General features: G+C 46.4%; 1 protein-coding gene across 3 annotated transcripts in view; it reads right to left on the bottom strand.

The window, feature by feature from the left end:
• Window positions 1-3,907: 3,907 nt before the first annotated feature.
• NOS1 (nitric oxide synthase 1) overlaps window positions 3,908-25,914 on the bottom strand; it is a 131,913-nt gene continuing 109,906 nt past the window's right edge. For 2 of the 3 annotated variants that reach the window (XM_019539362.1, XM_019539364.1), the window contains 13 exons: window positions 23,983-24,099; window positions 23,034-23,208; window positions 21,639-21,777; window positions 19,987-20,065; window positions 19,135-19,328; window positions 18,345-18,514; window positions 17,316-17,526; window positions 16,041-16,128; window positions 15,425-15,546; window positions 14,507-14,655; window positions 13,533-13,727; window positions 10,199-10,317; window positions 3,908-8,106 (listed from right to left, as the gene is read on the bottom strand). In XM_019539362.1, the coding sequence (XP_019394907.1) occupies window positions 8,055-8,106; window positions 10,199-10,317; window positions 13,533-13,727; window positions 14,507-14,655; window positions 15,425-15,546; window positions 16,041-16,128; window positions 17,316-17,526; window positions 18,345-18,514; window positions 19,135-19,328; window positions 19,987-20,065; window positions 21,639-21,777; window positions 23,034-23,208; window positions 23,983-24,099 (1,810 nt within the window). In that variant the 3' untranslated portion in view covers window positions 3,908-8,054. Of the gene's footprint in view, window positions 8,533-10,198; window positions 10,318-13,532; window positions 13,728-14,506; window positions 14,656-15,424; window positions 15,547-16,040; window positions 16,129-17,315; window positions 17,527-18,344; window positions 18,515-19,134; window positions 19,329-19,986; window positions 20,066-21,638; window positions 21,778-23,033; window positions 23,209-23,982; window positions 24,100-25,914 lie in introns of all 3 variants that reach the window. The other variant, XM_019539363.1, reaches the window with a different exon arrangement.

The raw sequence follows: 25,914 nt of genomic DNA on the forward strand, positions 1-25,914 counted from the left end.
ACAGGACAGGCCTCTAGATTTAGTCCACTTTTTATTTTTTACTGTAATGCAAACAGGCATAAGTATTTTATTCCATAAAATCAGAAGATTGGAACTATACAGAAAGAGGTGCATGCTTTAGAACAGTGTGGATACCGCGCAAACAGAGCGGGAGTCAGTCCATGAGACAGGTGCTGGAGTACATTGTACGAATGGCAGAGATTTTAGCAGCATTGAGAGCTCAGAGGTAGGGGAAACCATGTTTCTGACTGCTTAAAGCATTGGTATGATAAAATACAACACCTGCCCATTCCCCACTCCCACCCCAACCCCCCTTCTCAAAAGAAACCTAGGTTTGAATCACGTTTAATGCTACAAAACAAACCAACCCCAACCCACCCACCTCGGGAAATGCAAAATGAGAATCAAGTCAATGCTCCAGTCTTAATTCATGGTGTCATTTAAAAAAATAACATGAAGGCACAATGACACAAAGAGGAGGTGGGAAGGTGACAAGGACAGGAGAATAAGGAGAGAATGGAGTTCCAGCCAGCAGGGGAGAAAACCCACCAGAATTCAAAGGCTCAAGAAAACACTAGCATTTTAAATTTGTGGGTTTTTTCCTCTCCAAATCTCTGTCACATTTCACAAGCATGTCCCCCTTTCACTGGGACACTTTTGCTCCTCATCAAAAAGATCACTAAACAAACTTTATTGGCTGAACTTTTCGAATCTTCCCAAAAGGAATATAATACCTCAATTCCTATTAAAATCCATTGCAATTCTGTACCCTGATCTTCTAGGCAGCCGGCAGACTTTCTGCCTGTATTTCTAACTAGATGCTAGACAAACAGTAACAAGTCCTGTTTGAAAAACATCTTGCTAGGCTCCCACTACTACCTGGGGAATCATGCACAGCCCAGTACCTTCACTTTGCCGGGGCCAAGTGAACTCAACCTTCATTGAGCCTGAGTTTCTTTCAGGCCATCAAGTCATAATTTCTGAGGGCAAATTCTCCCAGTAAAACTTGGGAGCTCCTGCCACAGGTCTATTTACAGCACTGCCACCAAAACGGACTTTTGCACTGAATTTTCTTGGCTTCCAAACCATCGCTTCAATGCCATACATCAGTACGCTTCATTTAAGGGAGATTCTGAAATGTGCGTTTCTACTTCAGAGGCACTCTGGCAACTACCATAAGTGCATTTTGTTACTATGTCTTTTTAAAGCACACATAAATATGAAGAGCCAATTTGGAATCATCCAGGTCTGTGACTTGAAGAGGAATTTAGATACATTTTTTAAAGGTAGTTTTACTTCCCCTGGATCTGGTCGACATTTTCTGAAATTCCCTTTCCAATGGCTATTAAAAAAAAGTTGAACTTTAAGTGAAAATGTTGACATTTGAACATTTTTTTTCATGTTTTGTACCCAGCAAAGAGCTGTTTAAAATTTTTAAAAAATCAAAATTTAAGTAAAACATTGAAACAAAAAGTTGACAATCCTTTTCAGCTGTCTTTTCCAACCAGCTGTAGCTATTTGTGAAACAAATTGACTGACTATTGTATGAACTTGTTATTTAACTGAGGCAACACTGCCTTCGAGGGGTGTGGTTGGTTCCCATTGACACTGATTGAGGCATCTGACATACATACATAGATCTGGAACCGCTGAAAACACAAACTGTTTGCTAGTTTCCATTTACACAAACTCAGAGAGCTAAAGGTCAAGAAAACATTTTAGAAGCATGATTTCAAAGAAGCCAGTGGGTTCACAGTCAGGGGCTGGCTTGTGCAGTTAGGGTGTTGTTCTGCATTTTTATGGGAAACTGAGATTTTGGCTATTTTTTTTCAACAAACCAATGCCCCCAAATTAAATTGTTTTGGGTTTTTAGGCAAAGTTTATTAGGATTGAAATTCCAACCATAAATATTTCCAGCCACTTCATTCCCGAGAAAGGATGGTTCTGAACTAAGCCCTAGAAACAGGCACCTCTAATCTGGAAAGCCAGACTTCGTAGAGTCCAGAGTGCCTTCCCACTTCCTAGAATGGGCCACTCCCTGCACCCACTGTCTTCTGGAGGCTTGTACCTGTACAGTCGCTGTTCCCTTGACCACTGTCCCAAACCCCCCTGGCATGGCAATGCAGACAGCAGGTACAAATCCCTGCCCTATGGAATTCCTTACATGAGTAGCAGCCAGGGCTAGGACCCCAGCACATCTGGTTTCATTGCCTTTGAGCCCCTGTGCTATACCACTCCAAGACCCAGTTACACAAATGAGAAAAAAAGTATCTTCACCCTCCCATGATCAATACTTTGCTGTGAAATGGTCTCAGCAGAAGAGTGGCTGGTTCTTGGATACAGATTACAATCAGTGTCTGAAATGAGGTTTTTCAGCTTTATAATTTGGCCCTTTCAACATCTCATCATTGGCATTTATGGGCAACACTAATAGGGTGGGGTATTTTAGAGTACAGGTAGTCTCCCTCCTGTTTTCTATGCTGGTACAGCAGGGAAAAGAAAGACCCATGCTTTGATGTTTAAATATTTCACGTGCTGTCTTCACATAAAAACAAGAGAACACTAGCTCCAGTAAGGCCTGTTTGAGCCCAGAAACTGGAATGCTTTAAAGCAGCAATTTCCCCTGAAGTTTAACATATAATTGTATGGGAGAAGCCAGAGCTTAGATCCAACAATCAAAGACAGATTTCAAACAGGATTACTGTAGAATAATGCATTGCAGGCAAGTGCAGATTAGTGCATGCAAAGCTACTGTTATCATGTAACTGCTGTTGCCAGGGCCTGAAACTGCCTCTAACTCATACTGAAGCCAATGGGCACTGAGAAGACTTAGTACCTCACGGGAGTCAGACTTTATCATCTGAATTATAAGCATCTAAATAGTTCTGGATTGCAGCCCCCTGATAGGATTATCAAAAGTACTCAATGGGCATGTCTACAGGTTCAGTAATGCTCTGTTGCTACTGTGCTTTAAATGTAGTACCTCTGGGCACTTGTACATGTGCTCCACGAGTTGGGGGAGGATGACACTTTAACTTGAGCAGCTCTGAGAGCTGCTTTAATTAAAACTTGTTTGACAAGCTTTAGTTCAAGCGCCCCTGCCACCATTTTGAAGTGTGGGGACGCTGATACATGAGATGTGGGAGGCTGCTGGAGTGTGGTAATTACCACACTCCAGCAGACTTAATTATTCTGTACAAGATTATTCAAGTCTGCTTTGACACACTGTGATTCCAGCACGTCAGAGCAGCCTCCACTGTCGTGTACAGGCATCCTTAAATGTGAGGTACTAAATAAATGAACATTAGGCTGCCCTAATGTGCAGTAGTGAAAGTGCATGCTTTAGTGATGCTTAATGCACAGCAGCCCATTTTTACTGTGCATTAGCGTATTAGCATAGTTTTTTAACATGATGCTTTAATGCATGCTAAAATAGGCTACTGTGCATGAAAGCACATGTATTGGCCTAACTGTGCTCCATCAGGTATCATTGATGAGACTGCCAATGGACATACAGTTAAGGCAACAGTGAACACTGCAGAAAAATTCCACTTGTCCATCTCCATCTATTCTGTAAAGGCCTGTGCTCCCCTGTGGAACAATAGAAGCAATTACAAAAGTGAAATAGCAATCCAAACCCATGTCACTCTAGTAACATCCTCATCTATAAAGCTTGAAAGTAAGTGCGATATAATATTATCCTAGATGCTCCACTGTTAGAAATCGGAGCAATTGTAATGACTTGATTGGTGCTGCTACCTGGATGACAACACTTTAGGACCTGGCTTGATGCATTTGGCTTAGTTTTTGAAGCCTCAGCAAGACCATCCCCATTGCTTCATCAATATGTAAATTGGCCTCCATGGTCTGCAGCTGCTTTAAGACCAACAGTTATCATTTCCTTCCATGCCCCTGACCCCCCATGAGCGGGGAACAGCTGAAGGGAACTACAGTTAAGACTCCAGAGAGTAGCATCCTCCTATCACTTCATGCTCCAAAGTTGTCACACAAATCAACCTTAGCTGAAGTACTTGTTGCCCCTTTTGGCCTGGGCAGGTTGGAGTTGGAAGAAAAGGTCAGGATTCTCTTCAGGGAAATGCGAGAAGGACTGTTGGGTATAGGCTTTGGGTTTCATGTGCAATAATAAGGTTGTAGAATAATGGAGAAAGGCTGTTATTAGTATTGAATATATTTTAGAAGTAAAATAAAAGAAAGGAGATGAGTAGAGAATGTTTTTGCTGCATCCTTCCCTCATCTTCTGCCTCTGCATGCTCTCAGCTGCAACCATAAATCTTTGGGACGGAGATCTGCTTTTGCTGTTTGCCCTCCCTATTTGGGATGCTGCATAGCCATATAAAGAATAGCATATATACTGCCTCTCCCCTTAATAAACTCCCAGACAACTTGTATTGGGGTGAGGGGAGGGGAGGGGGGCAAAGCTTTTGTGATCATTGAACTGAGGCTGAATACTCAGATGCCTGTTCTGGTGAATTGATGCCTCATTAGTTTAAGATAATGAATAGAGCCTGCTGGAAAACACTGGGGAATATTCCCCATGGTTTTTCCTCATCATGCATTGAGTTTGAAATTAAAAAAATGGAAAAATAAATCTTGATAAGGTCTAGTAAGGATTCCCTAGCTATTTAACTCTTTGGAATCAGAAATGGGCTGGGGATGTGTTTGGGTGGTGGTAGCAGCAGGCTTTGACATTCAAAGCAATGGCAGGTCTTTGTCTCTGAAACCAAAACCACCCATTATAGATGTTGTACATGGAGTTACCATACTGGATCATGCCAGGGATCTAACAAGCCCAGGAGATATTTGAAGCTGCTCAGAAGTTTGGAATATGGGAAGTAGTCATGGAGGAGGGGAAGTAATGGACTGAATGCAGACAGAACAGTCAAAAACAAAAATATACATAGAATTCAGCTCTTTACCTGATCCCATGGCTATGTCCACCACTTAGGTGCTATGCACATAGCACATGTGCACTAAGCTGAACAGTGTGGCTTGTTCCTGAAAGGTCTGTAACTATGGAATGATACAGGCGTTCTGCAGGTTAATGTCCCCTTTGCCATAGGAGGAAGTGGAACCGGGGTGGGGTGGGGGGGGGTCAAAACCTCTGCAAGTGAGAAAAGCTAATTGTCTACAAAAGCAAAAGGAACTGGCTCAGTTAAGAAACAAGTCAGCTCAGGACGTTATGAACTAATGATCCCAGCAAAACAAGATGGACGGAGAGAAGGAGCTCTTTAATATACTTCCTTCTGCAATGGCTGGAGTTTCCTGTCACCACTGATTTCTTCCCTCAGTGCCTGTCCTGTCCCTGAGATGCATCCAGTAAGAACTGGCTGGACTTTAAACAGCATTTTCCTCTCTAAGACTCATCTTCAAAGGGGCGTGAAGGACTTGGGCATTCATCTCCCAAATTTGCAAATCTGTCTCTACCAAATGCAGCGCCTTCTTTCACACTCCTCATTCCTTCTCCTTCTCTCTACTTCTCTGGGGCCAGGACATGAGCCTCACGTTGAGGGAATAGTGGAGTGGGGCCCCTACGCTCCTGATGAGAGAGCTCATTGTACTGGCTGTAAGCTGGAGCCTACAGCCCTACTTGGGCAACAACTTTGAACTGAGTCTATAACTAGTTAGTAGCACTCCTGCTGGCTCTAAGCCTGCTCTATGTGGGCACACCATATGGGGAGCAACCACTATGACTAACTGCCTCACCTGCCAGAGGCTGAAGCTGATGGAACTGGTTTAGCATAGTGTTGATGCTACAGCAGACAGGATCCCCAGCTCCCCTCAAATCTTAAGAGGTCTGGCTTTTCCCCTTCCTTCCCTGCTCTCTGTGCACTGAAAAATCCCAGAATTTACTGCTCCACCAACTGCTCTGTGTGCAAATCCCCTGTGGCATGTAGCCTCTGAAGAGGCACTATGGGATAGATGCCAAATACTCCCGAAACCCACCAAGACAGTGTACAGAGACCGATGCAGTCCCTGTTGTAAACCAGTTGTAAATGGTTACAAAACACCAGCTATAGTGTGGATGGGGGCTTTGTTCATCCCATGAGGCAACAAATTTGGCCAGCTGTCCAGTTCAGAGAGCTTGTGAACTACCACAAGGTGGCAGCAACCACACACACACCAGCAACAGACGTCCGGCTAAGAGATGGATCTGAACAATCAAACTCAGACCTGGATGCAAACTTTCCCAAAGCCTTGGAGGCCTTTTGGCCTAAGTTTTGTTTCTAGGACACATCTAGAGTTGAGGAAGAGATCCTGTTATGGGAGAGGACAGTGCACTCTAGTGACTAGGGATAAAGGAAAGACTGGCAGCAAAATCAAACTTCTGTGAGCACCACATAGTCAGAGGTCAATGAATGTGACCTGAACTAGAACAACCAAGCTGCATTTGGGCAGGGGAAGTTTCAAATCTGGAGGGTCTTGCTTTGTTACAAGTGCGGCTTGGGGGAGTGTATGGCAGATCCTGGTCTCTGAAGCCAAAACAATTTGTTACAGCTGTTAAAGCCCTCTTCCTTGCACCTGTTCTGGTGATAACACATGCTGACACTGGGAAGTGGTCCAGTACTGTGAGTTCCCAGGAAGGAAGGACAGCAAAAGCTACCTGAAAACAGCAGCCTCCCTCTGCTGCCTGCAGGGTAGTAGGGTAGAGCATGGTGGAGGAGATATTGAGCATTCCCCATGCCCAAGGAATCTGGCAGCTGGAGAAAGAGAGGGGCAAGGAGATGTTTTCATTCCCAAAAGAGGAAGGAGAGAGACGGACTGTGCACCAGCTTGAGACGCCTGGAAGAAAAGGTGCTGACGTCCCCTTTGCATCCCTTCATAGGTTACTTGGCTGGCTGGCTTTTTGCACTGAGCCTGAGTTGGCAGCATTTCAGAGCTCAGGATCATTGCATCAGTCCCTGAGCTTGGTCTACATCCCCTGCTACACCTCCTGGCAGAAATGCCCCATGCAGTTCAGGAATGGGATTATAGCAGGCAGAATATTTTTTTTGGCCAAGTGGAGGCATCCACTGCAGTCAGCCTTGTGCCATGAGCACTTCAGAGCTCCTGGAAGGGTGAAGGGAGGGTGCTGGGAAAGGACAGGTCACACAATCACAATGAGATGGAGCTACCCTCCTTTGAAGCCCCAAGAGCCTCTCTTGCTCATTTAAATGGGGCTCCCAAAGAACCCGGCAGCTGGGGTCAGGAATGCATTATATAGCTTTAGCAGACCTCATGCAATATAGCCTGGGGGAACAAGCTACCTGCTGGCTTCCCATCAGCCTTTATTGTTGGCAGATGCCCTAGAGCTGGGCATATGAGGCTTCCCCTTTCAGTCTTCTTGCTTTACATTTCCCTTCACCCTGCTGGAGAGGGCTCCTGGGTCCAGTGTGAACCTCAGCTCAGCGCAGCTCCATGACAGACAATCCCTGGCTCAGAACCTTCCTGCAGGGATCTCAGCAAACCTGTCACCCTCTCCTGCTTTCTGGCCGCATTTAACCTTCAGCTCCTATCGCCTGCCTGGAAGGCTCTGAAGGCAGCTTGGCAGAATGGGCAGGGCCTGGGCTTCCCTGGAACCAATCTGATGCCACCCACACGCTGCCCAGCTGCAGACAACTCCGTAGGCCGCGGTGTGCTGTGCTTGCACATGCCCCATGACCTTCATCCAGCAGGGGGGTAAAGGTGCCCCTTAACTGGGGGGCAGAGGAGGACTAAGGGAAGAGCTGCAGGGGAAGTGAAGCCAGGGGAGGGGAAGCGATGGTGTAATTAGAATATACCACAGAGCAGTCTTATGTGAATCCAGTATCTATTAAATGCAGACAAACCCCTCCCCTTAAACAGAACAAAGCTTTGGTGTTTCCAGGCTTTCTGGAGAGGACAGCAAGGTCCATTGATATGGCAGGCACCGTGCGTCCTCTGTGCTCAGCTTCGGCAGAGGGCCAGGCCCATATGGTCTAATGGAAAGCAAGGATGATGCAGTGATTCAGCCAAGGTCCTAGTTGTGCAGGGGGAAGGGGTCTTGGGGAAACAGCTTCTTTCCACTCCTCGCTGCTTTAATCAGGAACTGCCAGCTCCCAGGCCCAGGCACCTGGCCCTTCCCTCTTCCTGAAACACCAAAAAATGCAGATGATTGCTAAGGTGGTGATTTCATGCAGCAGCAAAACGCCCTTGTCAGAACGTGAGAAGAAGAAGAAACATAGTTTCATAAGAGCCACTGGAGATTATAAAGCCATCGGACTTCAGCAGGGAACTCCAGGGAGGGAAACAAGTTAAAAGAAACTGCCACAGGACGAGAGAGAGAGAGAGAGAGAGAGAGAGAGAGAGAGAAGGAAAATCATCATCATCATCATCAGGACACAACAACAGGACAAGAGACAGAGCACGTTCCATGGGCAGTCCCCGCAGAAAAGGAGCTGCTGTGTCCGTGAAAATACAAAACCCAGCACCCTCCAGCTGGAGGGGGGTGGCTGCTGCTGTGACTGGTTTGGCATTCCATCTGGGGCAATAGGATCCAGTTATGAGCAGAAAACCCTGCAAGAGAAGGTGAAGAAAGGACAAGCTTAGAGAGAAGAGTTGATAGCTACTTCATGTCCCTTATCAGTATGTGACAACGTAAGTGCAATGAGCAGCCCTGGCCACCAGATGGCAGTGCGACATGGGATAAAGTATATGGTTGACATTACTGGGTGAAGTCTGTGGAGCCAGGTTGAAGCCATGGTGGTCTCCTGTCTAAGCCACCTGCATTGTAACACATCAGAGCAAGTTAATTGCAATAATCATCACCATCTCTGCTCCCACAGGCCTTTCTCATAAAAGAATGCCAAGTGCTTTACAGCCGACATTCCTTTACAGGTGGCATACACCACGCACACCCATCCAGGTAGGATGGTAACTACTGCTATCCCTATTATAGACACGGAGAACTGAAGCCTTCTCTCTACATTGCAAAACATAGAGGGGCTGCACTAAAGCAAACTGCCTTAATCTAGACAAATCATAAACCACGCGTAGGTTAGGCGACTTGCTCAGGGTCACACAGAGAATCTGGGGCAAAGTCAGTTCACAAATCCAAGAGTCCCAACTCAGGACAGTCAGCAAAACACTTCAGACAGGAAAAGAGGGACAAGAACTTACAAGTGGCAAGGCCCAAGACACAGACTGAGCAGTTTCCACGGGGGCAAAAGGATGCAAGAGGGGAGTTGTGAGTGGAGCAGCAGCAGTGCTAGGTTAGTGGTGGGGAAAAGGCTGGGGGCAGGGGGATTGTCCTAATTGATCTCTTGGCTTAAGTAGGACAATGCAGGTAGAGCAGGGGTCTGAGCAGTTAAGCAAGCAGCAAAGCATCAGCTTTCTTTTGTTTCTATTTGAACTTGGAGCTCATGACTGGAGCCAAGTAGGAAGAGGATCTTCTGGGCTGGGAAAAATGTCAAGATTTTGAACAGTTTTCATTGAATAGAAGAGGGGCAGGGCAGGCCCGTGCTGAGCAGTGGGGAGAATATTTCAGGTGGCTTGGGCCTTCAGCTTCCTGCCTTTCAGGGGGAGCTGAACACACAGCTCTCTGATCAAACAGGGCCCAGGTGGCCCAGGTTCCCTGTGTGCCTGCTGGAAAGGGCACTGGCCATGCAGCTACCATGTTGCTACCAGGTGAGACACAGGTATCTGAGGGAACTGATGCAGCTCACCTGGAGCAACAGGTTCTAGAGAACCGGAGAGACACTCACCAGTCAGATGGCAAGGGGGGCGGGCAGGAAACCAGGCTGCCTGCCTGGTTTCTTTCAGGATTTTGATGCAACTGACAGACTGTTCCTGCCGAACATTTTGATTATGTCAAACTGACATTTCCCAACAAAACTCTGTTCTGTCAGATAATTTTCAGCTCTAATGGTAATTACTCACTCGTGCCTTAAATTTTTTCAGTTGTAATATGGTATCCTGGGCTGAGTGGGCTAAATTCATACCATGGGAAGACAAAGTAGCTCTATCAGGTGTGGATCCAGCCTACTGAAGCCATCATTGTCTTAGAGAAACAGCACCACAGCTTTGTCTGCTGCTAACATGGAAAAAAAAAAACCAAACTCCTATTTCTGTCTCTGCTACTAGAGGTTTCATACGTGGGAATAAGTAAAAGCCTCCTTTCGGGTTCTACAACCCACACACTTCAGAAACAATAGCACAGGTTAAAATAAACGTGTCAACTCACTCATCCGTGTCCTTTTTGCTCTCCTCAATGAACGCAATCGACTCAGATCTAAGGCGGTTAGTCACTTCATATGTACGCAGGGTGACTCCAAAAATATCCTCATGATATCGGTTGTCATCCTGCAATGAAGGATGAGAGAAATGAGACACATACAACAGTATTAAGAATTATTGTACTACCATAGCTTGAGCAGTGACATTCAGGGCCCTGTTTTGCTAGGCAGTGCGCAAACACAGAAAGATACAGCCCCTACTTCCAAGCTTACAGTTTGAATAGTCAAGGGTGGGCAGATGAACATTGATTCAGATGGGAAGTAGCTTTAATTCAACAGAGGTTTCCTGTTACCCATTCCAGTGTTATATCCACTAGACTAGCAGTTCTCAACCTTTTCAAACTGGAGGCACTCCTTGTTAAACTCCAGGCACCACTTGGAAAATGCCACCTCTTAGTTTTCCCTTGTTTTTTTTGACTACGGAATAACAGTAGAGCGATTTTTCTGTTGCAAAGAACTCAGAAAGACCAAAACAGGTCAGAATGTTTTTGACCCTATGGATTCCCTTTTGAAATCTTTGGATTTATCTTGTGAATTGTGTAGGTGTTTGCATACTTTACTGTGTTAATATTGTGTGGCACTCTTTGGCATCTTTAAATAAAGATCCCATGGCACCCCCTGGTGCTGGAGCACCCTGGTTGAGAATTACAGCCTTAGAATATGTAACTCCTCTAATTAGCTATTTGTCCATGTGTCTTATGTCACATAACATACAAGGTTACTGGAGATCATACTACAATGTCAGAGGAATATTTCTGCGGTGAACAGTTTAGTGTGTTTGTGTCCTCTACCGGAGGGAATCACAACTATCTAACTGTATGTCTTAGGCACTACATTGCTCATTAAAGCCGCCTTTCTAGCTTGAAGAGTCAGAGCCTGTGCTTATGGAGCACTACAACCATGCTTTCCCTGCTATTCAATGAAGTGGCCAGGTGGCCCCAGATCTGTTGTGTGTGTTGGACTGAGGGGGGATATTGCTGACTTATAGATGTTCCTGCCTCTTAAAGGACATTGTCTGACTTTTTGAACATGTTCCTGCTTATTAAAGGACATTGTCTGGCTAAAAACAGCATGAGGCAGGATAGCCATGCACCTTATAGGTAGGGACCTACTAAATTCGCAATTTTGCAATTTTTGCGGAAACCACAAATTTGGTAGGTCCCCCGTGAAAAAGTCCAGTCCTCGTGAAAAAGTGAGAAAATGGCCAGGAAGGCAGGTGGGGAGGGGAAAAGGAGCTGCAAATGGAAAATGGCAGGAAGACCTGGTGTCTTGAAGCATGGGGAGGAGGGGGGAAGGAGGAGTGAGATTTTTACAGCAGAGTGCACTGGGCTCCCCCAACACCTCTGATAGGCTGAAAGACCCCAGAAGTCCCATCCCTCCCCAGAGATTAACAGATGACTGTGCCAATCAGAGGCATGGGAGGACCCACTATGCTCCACTGTGAAAATGGCACCTGCTGGGAGCACAAAATCTGGAGGCAGCCACCATGAATTAAGTAGGTCCCTACTTACAGGCTAGCTAAACAAGATATATGTAGAGCACAAGCTTTTGTCAACTCAAGCTCATGAGAACAGCATTGCCAGGGCATACCCATAAAGAGCCATGACTGCAAAAGGATGCAGGAGGGGAGTTGTGAGTGGAGCAGCAGCAGTGCTAGGTTACTGGTGGGGAAAAGGCTGGGGGCAGGGGGATGGCTCCAGAGCAGGGCTCCTTGGGAAGCTGTTATATTTCCTCCACACTGGCGCTCCTGACACCACCTGTGTAGGCCTGGCAAGCCCTGCTTGGCCAGAGTAATAACATGATGGTGCAAACACATGCAACTAAGTTAAGCAAGTACTACATTGCTGGGCCAGGTTGGCATTTTGCAACATTGAGTTGCCAGACAGGGTTGGTGTTTTGCAACCTAATGGGAACAAGACAGCAGGCACTGACTGGATGCAGAATTAGGTTAACTAAATATGAAATAGTGTAATGTGACTAAAAACATGTAGCCAGAAGTATAAAGAAGTTGTATAGCCACAAGCAATCTGATCACTCGAGATTCAGCTGAGCATCTTCAGCCATCGTGAATCCTCAAGGAAGTGGTAACGCCTGGCCAGCTGACCCGACTTCTCTTGACTCCAAGGCTATGTGAGCCTATAATTATTGTTGTAAATAAGTTACTGCTTAAGTATGTCCCAATAAAGCTTTCGATGTATGACTGAAATTGTTGCACTGATCATTAATATCACTCTCTACCCCAGCTAAAATGTAAAGTAACGCTTGCACTGGAACCCTCTCCAGCTGAACTGCTCATGAGAAGACAGCTTAAAATGCTATTTGTCTATACCTCCACCACAGCTGAAACCTAAATAAGTCAACCTGAAAAAAATTAACACACGGGATGGTGAACTAACACTTTAACAACAGCAACAAAAAAACCCTTCAGTGCTAAGAATAACATAAATCCATTGCTAAAACTGCTGCTGGAGAGACCCCTTAATTTTAAACTCCCAAGTGTTTGAAACTATTCAAAACATAACAGACACTCTTTAATCCTCCTTAGTAAAAATTCTAAAAGGCATTCTCCAGAAAAATAAAGTTCATCTTCAAGATCTTCCACCTCACAAACAGACAGAAGAGAAGAGAAGGAAAAGGAAAAATAAATCAAGCAACACCAAACACATTGTCAAGAAATGAAAATAAGTCCCTATTTTGTAGAAAGTCTAGAAAATAAATAGTTTAAAAAAGGAAGCTCTATAAAAGATAAAACACAGTATTAAAAAACTAAACAAACCTCCTGAAAGACTGAGCTTTGAAAATTCATGTCTAATTATATATTGTTTATATGTTGTACAAAGGCCAGATGGATCAAAAATTCTTCCAAAGATCAGTCTTTTGCAGAGACTGTGCCTCAGATATACTCCATCAATATGATCCTCTCTCATACCAAGCCCATGGTCTCCTGCTCTTGAGCTTGTTTGCTTCAGAGTTCTGGTCTAGATGGCACAGCCTAAGGTGACTAGAGGAAGAGAGTATGGCAGTCTTAACCTACCCCTCCATTATGGAGCTCATCAGCCAGCTGCTTTGGCCAGAGACAGTTAAACAATACATCCCTCACCTTGGAGGGGTGTAGTAAGTGCAAGAAGTGAGAGAGATGTGCCTGCTGCCTGTTTCCAGATCCTGTAGCTGCAGTGTCCCCATCATGATTGACTGTGCTAAAGGACGCGCCAGGTGCAGTGCCCTTGGCACCAACCTTCCCTCCCCTCCTTTCAGCCAGCCCACCAAGGCAGTGTTACTCACCCGCAGCCTGCTAATGAAAACACCAGCTTCCTCCACTGACAGTTGGCCCTGCTGCCTCATAATACGCTGGATGGTCTTGAGGACATCTCCAGCCATGGTGACATCGCCACACACGTAGATGTGACCTCCCTGCTCCTTCAGTGCTTTGTACACAGCCTGGGCCAGCTGCTCCTGTAGTACGTCTTGCACATATTTCTGGGAAGAGCCCACAGCTGAGGTTAAATGGCATCTCTTATCTGCAGCTTCCAAAATGCTCAACAACTCAACTTTATCCACAGGACTCACTCTACCTATCCATCTCTCAGTGCAGTTTCAGCCACCTCTAAGGTGGAACACAGCAGCTATGTAACAAGGAGGATCCAAGCTACACAAAATTTGGGATGGAAACTGAAGACAATCAGGACTTGGTTATTCAGAAGTGCTGAGCACCACTAGCTCTTGCAGCAGCCAGCGGGACCCCAGGAGCTCTAGAGTCAGAGCCATGGATCGCACTATGGAAATGGCACAAGGAACTGAGAGGCAAGAGGAGACTTAGCCAGGGCAGCGTGCTTAGCATACAGCTTGGGAAAAGTGCCTGGTAACTGTTAGTGCCTATAAGTGCTCAAAGCCTTGGCTTCAAAACGCACTGAAAAGGCAGAAAGAAAGGAAGTGATTAAAGTTTTAAAAGTCTGGAGACCCACCAGTTAGCTGTTGTGCTTTGGTGTTTTCTTCAAGAAAGCAATGCTCCCTGGGTGGTATCTGAATGGGGGATTCCAAACTACTGTATGTCTCATCAGGGGTTAAAATCTTGAACAAAAATCTCAGTAGGGCAGGAAAATCCCTCCAGGTGATGCTACTGCTGGCCAGGCATTTCCCACACTCTGGGAGAATCAAAAGTTACCAGGGTGGGGCTCCTTTCACCACTTGTTCTAGACCGATCAAGGCAACTTGGGGCTGGGCACAAGCAAGAGGAAAGTGTGCCATCCAGGCATTACCTTTGGTTTGTCTGGTTCACGGGAATAGGCTGTGTACAGCTCTTTGAAGACACCTTTGTTTTTGGCTAGGAGGGTCTCCTCCCTGTAAATGTGGTCAATTTTGGACTGTCGGCACCCAAAAACCAAAATCATAGGACAAGGCTTCAGATCTGGAGGAACAAAACAGGGCAGAAGTGAGAAACTGGAAATCACAAGCTGTCCAGGCTCATACATACCCATCTGCATGGAGCAGACACACTGCCTCTTTAACAGAGGTTCCATCTTTGCCTGAAATCAGACATGAGATGCATCCTGACAGGGAATACCTTGGCTACATTTCTGGTAGCTTTGTTCCCTGGGACAGCAAGGGGTAAAGGTCAAAGGTCACAGAGCACAGAGTTGGGGAAACGGGGGAGAATGAGGTCATGTGCCATTCTAACCCATAAATGTGGACCGAAGGTCTCATGTAATTAGAGCTAGCTGAAAAAAAATCAACATTTCCCCAAAATTTTCATGGGGAAAGAATTATACTTTTCCCCTAAAAGTAACATTTGCCAGAATTTTTTGGTTTCCTTCTAAGTCTGGAAAACTTTGAATAAAATTGCATTAAAAACATTTCCACACAAGTTTTTCATGTAAAAAACAACATTTTCCAACAAGCACACAGGAAAGTTTCCAACCAGTTCTGAGCATAGCACTTACCTCATCACTCTTGCTGAAAGCCAACAGAATGCAATCAGGGATTTATGCATGCACACTTCATAGCGATCAGCTGGGATTATGCCCAGCACCTCTCACGCTAAACTTACATACCTGCACTCCCCCTGTCAGTGCCCCCGCCACATATACCCACTCATATTACCCTTGGGTAGGGGTAGACTCCTGTTGCCCCTCTTTCACACCCAGTTATTTGCAAGGGGAACAGAAATACAGGCCCACCTTTGTGTTGGATTTCAAAGAGCCGCTGCTGCCAGAAACTCCGGAAAGGGGCAATTCCAGTACCGGGGCCAATCAGGATGCAGGGGACTTGGGGATTTTGTGGCAAATGGAATCCTGCAGCTCTGGACAAACAATGGATAAAGTCAGTGAAGGCTTAAGGGTGCAAAACCAAAGCTGGGTCAATAAAGTCTTAGCGGAGCCAAATCAGGTAGAAATGTAGCACAGCAAAGCAGGTGCTGTCAGGCTCCAGAGAGTAGCATCTCAGTACAGAACAAACACAGTGCATGGTAAGGATTCCCAGTCATAGCCCCAGGCTCTTCCAAACACATCCTGGCTATGCAGAGGCACTGGGGCACCCTGTATCTTAGTCCACATTCTATATTTTGATGTGGCAAACTGTTCGATGGAAATGGATGTCAGCTATTCCAAAGCATAACCCCTTCAGTGCTGTAAACATATGCAGTACTACACAAACAGGAGTTCACACTCTCTTGACTGTGAGGAGCTTGCAGATGGTTCTTTCTTGGCATGGCTCTTGGTGTCTCCATGCAGCCCACTCCCTTCCAAGCCCTTCCTGTCTCTCCAGGACTTTACATGCAGGGCACATGTCACTCACCCTCTTACAAAACAAGGCACAACCTCATCAGGCTGTATCCGGTTGAACCAAGAGGAGCAGACCCCATGGTGTATTGGTCCTTCCCCATCTAGAAGACAAAAGAAGACAGTTTGCTCTCTGCACTTACCACCACCAAATGGATCTCTGCACAGTGTTTCAGTCATTCATCGACCTGCACCCAGTTATTCTCCTCATGTGTTCACTACTGCACCATTACCTGCATAGTCCAATCTGTGACTCACATGCAGAAAGGTTGGTCACTAAGGTCTTGCCTGAACCACAGTTGTGGGTCCCAGAGCAAACTGAAACCATATTCCAAACCCAGGAGTTCACCATAAGGTTGCTTCAGATTCACCCCCAACATGAGTGGGTGACGCATGCTCAGCCTTGTCCAGTACCAGAACCTGCTACTGCCACGGCATAGACAGTTATTAGGCATTCCCAAGGAGCGGTCCTGCTTGTCAAGGTGCTCTTGTTGGGAAGGGCTGGACGACTAGGTCGGTCAGAAAGTACTGAGTCTTCTTTCCAGGCAAGAAAAAAGGCATCCTTTCTGAGGGAGCAGGCCAGTGTGTGACTGGTTTCAGTGCTTACACAACCATGATTAGCACCATGGCCACATTTCCTGCTCAAGGCCAACGTAGACCTTTCAGAGTTATCTTGAACTGGGCAAGCACCTACTTAGCAACTCCATCTACAGGCTTCTTTCAGTTTATAGACCACGCATCCCTCTTAGCCAGGGCTTTAACCACACATATGTTTTAAGAATGCAGCAGTTGGGCTCCATTCTGTAACACGAGCTGCCATCAGCCCTCGGTGGTGTCATGTTGAACCTGGATATTCAACACTTCTTGCATCTTCCTGAACAGTTCAACAGTTCAAGTTTAAGGCTGTGATTCAGGAGAGGAACAGGATTGTCTGAGGAGCCCTGGACAGTTCATTCTTGGGGTGGCAATGGCAGAGCTGAGGTCTCTTCTCCCCACTACCCACCAGCATGTAGCAGACAAACAGTCCTTAGGCTCCTGCCTCTGACAGTCCCACTTCCCTTCCCTACTTCTAAGAGGGAGCCTAGCTAGAACAAGTCACAGAACCAGGTAACACCCTCCTTCCTCCCAGTTAATGCTCCTCACCCTGCTCCCATTCTCCTCTGCTTACAATGCAAGCAAACAGGACAGCCCTATCTTAGGATGGCACAGGTCTGTGTAGAGCCTTATGGTCACATGAGTGCTGGCTTGTCACCGTCATGCAGAGCCTGCTGTATTACTGGTACATCATTACCTCTAGTGCGGTAAGAGACCACAGCCACGGTGAGGTGAACCTCATCTGGGTACATGTCAGGGGAGGAGCTGATCGAGTAATAGCGAGGCTGCAGCAGGGGGAGCTGGGTGAGCAGCAAGGAGGAGGGCATCTGCACGGATGGGAACTCCTCCAGCACCTCTACTATGGTGGGGTTTTTGGACCACTTCCATTCCTCATATTCCTGCAAACCCTGTACCGAGAGAGGCAAAGGAAAAATGAGCTATATTATCTGCTTAGTCTAAATCAGACACCTTAAATCAGAACTGCACAATCCCTGTAGGAATCCCTTGGCATGGCCAGGGCAGGAGAAAGGAAGCTTTGGCAGAACACCTCAGACTGGAAGCCTCTCCTGCACAAACACAGCACTAGTGGAGCACCCAAGCGTGGGTCCCCTGAACTGGATTAAAATGTCCATGCTATTCACCAAGCAAGGAAGTGATGGATGTTAGAACACCTAGGAAACCTGGGTTCAGTCCCCAACTCTGCCGCATCATCTTTCCATGAACATAGGCAAGTCACTGACTAACAGAGCCCTCATCTGCAAACCAGAAAGATATGAAGTTAAATCATTTGGCCAGAAAGCACATGGAGGGGGGTTATATCAGTGCAGGGACACTATTTTAAATTGTATCAGCTGAAGTACTGAGCCAACTGAGTAGGTGAATGGTCCAGGGAAAAGAGCCAGTAGGGAAGGCTATTTTGATCAAAGCTGAATTTTGAATCTCAAGGGATGCGACATCTCCACAGGCTGCAGGACCACAGTAAGTTGCTTCTGAGGAACAGTGTTCTAGCATGTGAAGAGGCAAGTCATCAACATCAGCTGCCATATAAGTTGTCTCTCAGTCAGACACATTCCAAGGGATTCACCGAAGGTGGATGTGTGGGTGGAATGCACATTAGAGGAGGAGTCTTACTGCCTGCTTTATAACATCACAGAAAAAGTGGCCATGAGGGATATGTAACTCTCACACGCTATGACACAGATGCCAAAAGGATCTAAGGATTTACCTTGCTGAGGACCTGCAGACATTTCTTCTCTCTGTCACTGGTGGCCAGTAAGGCAAACTGTTGCAGCAGCAAGGGTGTGGGAGGTGTGGTAATGTCCAGATAGTACTTAAATGCATGGAAGATGGTGCATGGAGGGATGCGGTTCTCATCTGTCCAGTTACTGATGACACCTGCCAGGAGAGAATTGTGTACAATCCTGTGATCAGCTGAACCTAACAGCCCACCTTGGGCAAGTCACTGAGATGCAAACTGTGTTGAGACATGACACAGTGAATGAGGAAAAACTGGAAAGAAGACTCTGACATGATGCTAAATCACCCTCTTTGTACAATTGGACACACAAAGAATACAGTGTCTTAGGCTCCATTAGCTGCCGACTTGGGACCTTTTAGAACAGAGAGTGCTTTCTACCTGTTTTGCACAGACTGATGCTCATACATATTGCAAGGCAATGGGGGTACCGAGCCTATTTCTAAACTCAGAGGTTAGGCATGTCCAGTCAGTCATTGCCTCTTGACACAAGGAACAAAAACCCCATTCCCCAAAGAACCTACAAGCCCATGAAACCATTGCTTTGATTGCTCCACACTCCCAGAGAACAAGCTGATAATGGATCTGCCCAATGGAAACCCAATCTTTCACGGAGAGAAATCTACAGCTACTGCTACTGGCCCTGCACTGCTTATGAGAGCACACCAGTGAAACGGATGAATAGGTCCAAGGACTGACAAAAGCATTTGTGTAGAAGACATCCTGGCTGCAGCTAGTCCCTCCTTCTGACCCTTCTTACCTAGAGCTGTGCTCCTCTCCTCCAAGAGCTCCACCTTCACCAGCTGGTTGGTTGGGGGTGCATCCTCTAGTCTTTCAATCAGGGCATTGACCAAGTCCTCATGGTTGCCTGGAAATACTCCCAGGTGGTCTCCAGGGAGGTACTGCAATTCCTGGTGTCCATTGGTGTGAAGTCTCAGGAAAATTGTTGACCGACTACAGAAAGAACAAAAAGAACATCCCTTTGGAAAATGACTAGGCTCAGTCTCGTAGGTCTTCTCTACAGCTCCAAGAGCTGAACTAGAAGACTGCCACAGAACCATTTCTTTAGCATTTTTTTCTAAGTCAGCAAGCAAGTGGGTCAAGTTCCACAGGTAAGCAGTCTGGTGCCTGTCTGTACACATAACCATAGAGCTGAACTAATAAAACTGAAAAAAAAGAACTGAACTAGAGCTTGAAAGAAAGATATCAGTCATGTGTCCTCTTCCTTTCCCTCCCCTCCACCAAGCTACCTGCAGAGTTTTCAGTTGCTGTTAACTTTCACTGTTAGCAGTCTTAGCATAGGAATCTTTGTCAGCTTCATCTCTTGCCCTGAAAATTTTTCCCTCTCTTTGGAAAAATTGAGGTGCTCTTTATGGGCAGGAGGGTTAGCTAGTGTAAATGTGGAGGACTGGCATTAATAAGCATGCTCCACCATACTAGAATAGTTTTTAACCAAGGTCACACTTTGGGCCCAACTTGGTGGTTTGATACTGGAATGCTGTAGATTATAGTACGTGTGTGCATAAGTGTACCCTGGATGTGGCATATATACATGTGAGTGAGGTACTGATGTTTTATCTCCTGCATGCTGAGGGAAGACTACAGCTCCTACCTGGATTTGGGACTCTGCAGATTCTGACGTGTTAGAAGCCGGGCTGCATAGACTCGCTTTTTATGAATACTGTACAGACCTGTGGAAAAGAAGATGCAATAAAAGAAAAAAGCCGAGCATGGGAGGACAGCTGTTTCAGTGTCTCCAGAGTGTTTTGCCCACCACCGCAGTGTTTATTTAGCACCTCAGAACCAGGAGTGGAGGTTGTTGGCATGTCCTCTGAGGGGGAGTTCATAGCTATCTAGACTCAGCCTATGAGAAATAAGCCCCACCCATTCAAGTTTGCAAACTGTTTGCACGTGTTATTTGGCACAGCCATGAGCGCATGCCCAGCACTATACTTTGGCGCTTTGATCAGGAGAGCCTCAACATGGTGCTAGGGCACATGCTTGGGGTTGCATTGGGTCATCTACTTGGCAAATCTGAACTCAGGTGGGTATGAGTGAGCAGGGCTGGTTTCTTGGGGATGTACTTGGTTTCACTCAGGAATCTGTGTAGACATGCACCAAGAGATTTAGGGCTTGCAATCCATGTGTGCTACACCTGGGAAATGAGGTCATGAAACCATCCCAGGAAGGCCCCAGCCCACCCCTCTTGAGCTCTCTACCTCTGGCATACTTGTGAGAAGTAATGGAGGCTTCACTGCCACACCTCCAGGTGTGGTGTGTACAGAGTGGGAGCAGGGGAGTGGGACATGCTTCTTGGTGCCGCTCTCAAGACTGTTGTGAAAGCAATAAAGAGAGGAAAGATCTAAACACTGGCTGTGCTTCCCATCTATTAACAGGTTGGTAAACAGGATTATTTAGAGATGGCCCTCACCATCACAGGACATGTGCTTGTTCATACTCACAGGCACACCCCTGTCACCCTTCTTTTACCACTGGTGTGGAATAGCTGGCAGCTAAGCATCTGAATTTAGGAAGAGCCAAGTCAGTACCACATATATGAGCTAGTAGAACTACATTTTAGTGGGTCAGTCCTACTATTTCAAAGCCACAGGAAGCAGGGATTTTAACAGGTGAGACAGAGCAGTCCTGGATTCCCTTAGTCCACTTGCTCTCAGCAATAATCACACCTGCTTTAGAGAATGGGGTCAAGATAAAGAAGCTCAGATGCAGACCTGTCCTCATAAGTTGTTTCCCAGGCACAGTCACTACCTGTCCCTAGTCTGAAAGTCCTGTGGTTGCCCTTGGTAGTGCCTCAGGTTGAATAATGAGATTAACAGGGAAAGAACGAGACAAAATTAGATGCAACCTTATGGAGCTGTCCTCCCTGGCCACTGGGGTCCAGGTTGGGGCTCTTTGGAGTTGAGCAGAACGCAGGGTGATTAAGAAGGGTTCCCTATGCAGGGATGGGGTTTGACCACATGTCAAGAAAATGGGGGAAAAGGTAGCAGGAAGGAAGGACTAGATGTGAGACAACAAGAGGAAAGGAATGGAAGGAGTTGGGAGATGGGGAAAGAAAAAGGATGAGTCAGAGGGAGAGCAAGATATGGATGAGAGAATTAAACACCCAGAAGGCACAGAATTTGTCCAGAACAACCTTCAGACTGGATCCATACAAGCTTGTCACTGTCCCCAGGAGTTTTCCATCTTTCTCAGATACCACCCCATATTCAAAGCCCCGGTGACCAGGTGATGAAGCACCTGTACCTTGTGTGAGCTCAGGGGCCTCAGCCACGTAGGTCAGACGGAACTTGCTCCTCTTCCAGCTGCGGTCATTGCTGATAAGGGAGTTGTTGGCCTTCTCAATGTTCACGTCGTCTCCCACACAGAACACATCACACGCTGCCTGCAACACACACAAAGCTTTCAGGGACCTCCTCAACTCAGTCTGACTTCCAGGAAAGACCCACTCAGTTTCTCAGCCTAATCCTACCATGTGCTATCACCCATTTTTAGCTAATGTCCCTCCCACTCATGTGTACATGGAAAGGGGGATAGGACAGTGATGCTCAGAACCAGGCACAAGGCAGGGAGGCACATCCCATGAGTCTATTTTCTCCTTGCTGCATGGACACATCTACCATTAGTATTATTGCTGATGCACATCAATAAGGAACATACCCTAAAATGCCCCCTCACCATGATACAGAAGAGGCCAAGCCAGATCCTTGGATCTGATTACTCCTAGGGCCTAGCATGGCTTAAATTTAAGAGATCCTAAATGATCCCTTCTTGTCATCATCAGCCAAGCCAAAAACTTGGTTCTAATCATCCCAGTTTTTAAAGTGTCTATATTCCAAGCCCAGGCCCACAGCATTGCCATTTCTCAGGGTTTCATTATAAGTCCACAGATAGCTGATGTTTTTCTTAAAAGCCAAGTTCCTCAGTTTCTAGCCTTTGTGATGCAGAAGAAGCTTAAAAATATGAACATAACCAGAACTAGAAGGCAAGCAAACAGACTCAACATATACTCTTCTCTTTTGTCCAGTCTCCAATACACTTTGGTCCAATTTGTGACTTTTGAATGATGGAGGTTGACAGTACTGGTTCACCTACATATTGGTAAATGGCTCTTATATTTCCAAGTTAGCTACACTAAAACCCAGGATCCAAATGCCCCAAATATCAGGCTATATGAGATCCAAATCCAATGCTACAGCCCATCTTTTCCTAGAATGCACTTCAAGGCCAATTTTAAAGACAAGACAGCCCTCCAAGAAGGCTTTGATTATGCCAAACTGTGCTCTAGGTTTCTTGCTGGGCTGCTCCTTCCTGCTGGGCTGATCCTAAGCCACCTGAATCAGGCCAGCTATATCACAGACCCTTGCTTGGTCCTCCAGCAGATTTTTGACTAACAGGAGCTGAAGACCTGCTGGAGGCTGGCCTTCAATCCTTGGCTGTGCTATGAGTTTGTCACCAACTGCAGAGATAGGGTGAAGATGTGGACTTCAACCCTGCCTAACAGCCTGTGTCCTGTGGGTGCTTGGGCCTCATTAAGGCCCAGCTCTAAACAGTAGATTTACATAAGCAAAGACTCATAACTTCCAATATTCTTGTCCCACCCTCCTCTAAGCTGCCCAAGGGACAAAGGAAGCAGACTACCTTGAAGACCTTTTTGGCCCAGGTCCTGAAAGACTCCTCCTGGCCACAAAGTTCATCTCCCTCTCCCATCCGGAGGATCCGCTCCCCTCCTAGCTCCTCCAAAAGGGTGTCCACAGCACGAGCGAAGGCGCAGAAGTGGGGGTAAGCCCGCGACCCCAGGCCAAACACAGAGAATCTGCACACAGATGAGAGCCATGGCTACAACAGGCTGAAGCAGGGCAAGAAAGCAGAGGAAACACTGCCTCCCTGGAGAGACAAGACTTGTGCCTGCATAGCCATCAGGAATGATCACTTCCCAGCCTGGGGTCCAGTAGTGGAAAAGAAGCACTGCAATTAGGCAACAGTTTTCTAAGCATTCCCCAAACTACATCACTGGAATTCAGCATCCCCTCAACTGAAGCCCTTTCAGAGCCCAAATTACCTTATTGGCTCTGGGCTGCATGGGCCATCTCTGTGCTACAGGGCCATCGCCATGCTGTGTGAAGATAGTGGTGACACAGGTGGGTTGGCCCTCACGGAGAGTGGTGAAAATCGGTCAGCAAGAAGCCAGGCCAGTAAGGGATGCAGATATCTGAACTAGGGCTGACAAGCCTGGGAGACAGTAAAAAGCCACAGGGACTGTTGTGCAATATCGTATAGCTATTCTCCTAAAGGTCTAGGAAGTGACAAAGTACCGACCAGGTGAGTCAGGGCAAGCCAGTAAATATAATAAAGACTCTGAGCCAGGTTAGGCCAGTGAGTCTGTGGTTACCTACACAATAAACATTTGCTTTATCTTTTGCTTTAACTTTTGCTAGGGTGAATGGCCCTTAGCAGCAGCTACTTGTCATGTCCCTCATCTCCGTCCCTGGCAGAGATGGCAGGAAATGCTGATTTTTACAGTCAGGCTGAACTCCATCGTTTGGAGGGGCAGGACACTGGTGCCTCCCTCCCTCTCCATCCTGCTCACCTGACATTAGCCAGAGGCCCCGTGCTCTCAAAGTTGTCCCTGGCATCAGGCCCATCACTTGAAGATTTCCGCACATCCGAGGAAGATGAGACACTGTTAAAACGGACCTTGTAGCTCCTGTGAAGAGTGACCATGAGCATTAGAGTAGTAGCATGGGCCACAACTCCAGAAGTTGGATGGGTAGACAGGAGCTGGGAACTGGGCTACAGAACACATTAAACAAGGCCTGAGTTCATGCTTCTCCAGGGGATGTTGCTACTAATGCCAAGCACAGAGCAGCTGTGCACTCCCTTCTCTGAAGCAGTTATGACCCTCCAGTAAGTACGTGTTATATTCCCCCTGCTCTGCCCTATACACAGAAGACATGAGACTTTTAAAGCCCTCAGCCACCTATGCTAGCTCAAGCTGCCTGGACTCCCATGTTCAGCTCTGGACATTGCCAGTTCAGTTCCCCACGTATCAGCCATGATGGTGAACATCACAATAGCATTAGCTGTGGGGAGGGGAAGGCAAAGCCTTGAGCGTAGGCCATGACAGAGAAGGGCAGCATGCAGGGGCTTTAAGCCACCTGGCTTTCAAGATTTCCTGTCTTCCATGACTTGTTCAGGGCTGAACAGGGCTTTTAGAGAATTTCCATTTCCCATCGAGAAGAAAAGATCCCTTTTAGTTATAAGACCCATATTAGAAACATGGGAAGTGGGGTGGGGGGAGGGAGGGGAAGCTGACATCAGCAAGATTGTTTCTGAATTGAACCTTCTTCAGAAATTGCCCTACACAAAAGTTTCTATATATACTGTGACGGTAATAAAGGAGTGGCGTCTGAATGAATCACCAGCCCAGCCGCAGCTAGTATTACATAAGGGAAGGGAAGCCTGTGTGCAAAGTAGCTGTCAGGACCATGGTGGTGCCTGGTTTTCCCTTCTCTGTTCTTTACTGCTCCTAGTTACCACAAGCCTCTCCTCTTAACTTATTCCCCTTTGCCACTTTCTTTTACTTGCCTCTGCCCTGTCTTCCACCCTAGTCCCCCTTAATCCAACTAGCTGTTCGGAAAATCCCACTCTGTATCTATCTGCATCTTTATGGGTCTAAATCACTTTTCTAAATAGGGCTGGGGTGCTTTTTTAAAACATTAACCTTATTCTAAGAGGTATTTGCCCCAATTCTCTGACCAAAAACACTACAGGGAAATCTTCAACTCTACTATCTCACTACTCCAAGGTGTAGCCTTTGAGATAGTTTTAAAATCACCATTGTTGTAGTATATGCATAGATACACAGCAACCTCCTAAAAATTACCCTGGCCAAAACACTCTTTTTCCTTTGTAGCTAGTGTCCTCTGTTTGAAGGGTGCCCACCTAATACATAACCATTGCAGTAAAACTTTTGCAACCTACATTGCAGAGCCTAAGTATTTAGGCAGCTAGGCAAGGGACTTGATTTTCAGAGGTGCTGAGAGCTCTTGAAGTTCCTGGTGAAATTAATGTATTCTGGGGAAATTGGGAGCTGTCAAGATCTTTGAAAAAACAGGTTGCTTGTGTATGTTGGTAGGTTTATCAAAGATGACTGCCACAGTAGGCATTTTAACTTTATTCCTTTCACTTAAATCTGATTACCTAATCCCTGAGGCCACCTTGGAAAACCCCATCCTTAGCGTCTAGCATTAGACAGTCAAGTCTAAAACCTAGCAAGAACACAAGTGCTTTTTATGTTACCTGGGTTACAGCAGAAGAGACAATGTAGTGTGGCAAGGAGTGTCCTGTCCCGAAAAGGTGCTGCCACCAGGACCAGACAAGTCTCTGCTAAATGCAAAGCTCATAGCAGGCCATGGAGCAGAGGGGCACTGTCAGATACCACATCCTGGTTAGTCAGGCCCTTAAAGATTGCAGCTAGCATCTTTGATTACACTCAGAAGTGACTGGTAGTTGTTGGTGT

The sequence above is a fragment of the Crocodylus porosus genome, unplaced genomic scaffold (assembly GCF_001723895.1).
Source record: "Crocodylus porosus isolate Cpor-Errol unplaced genomic scaffold, CroPor_comp1, whole genome shotgun sequence".
Lineage (NCBI taxonomy): Eukaryota > Metazoa > Chordata > Crocodylia > Crocodylidae > Crocodylus > Crocodylus porosus.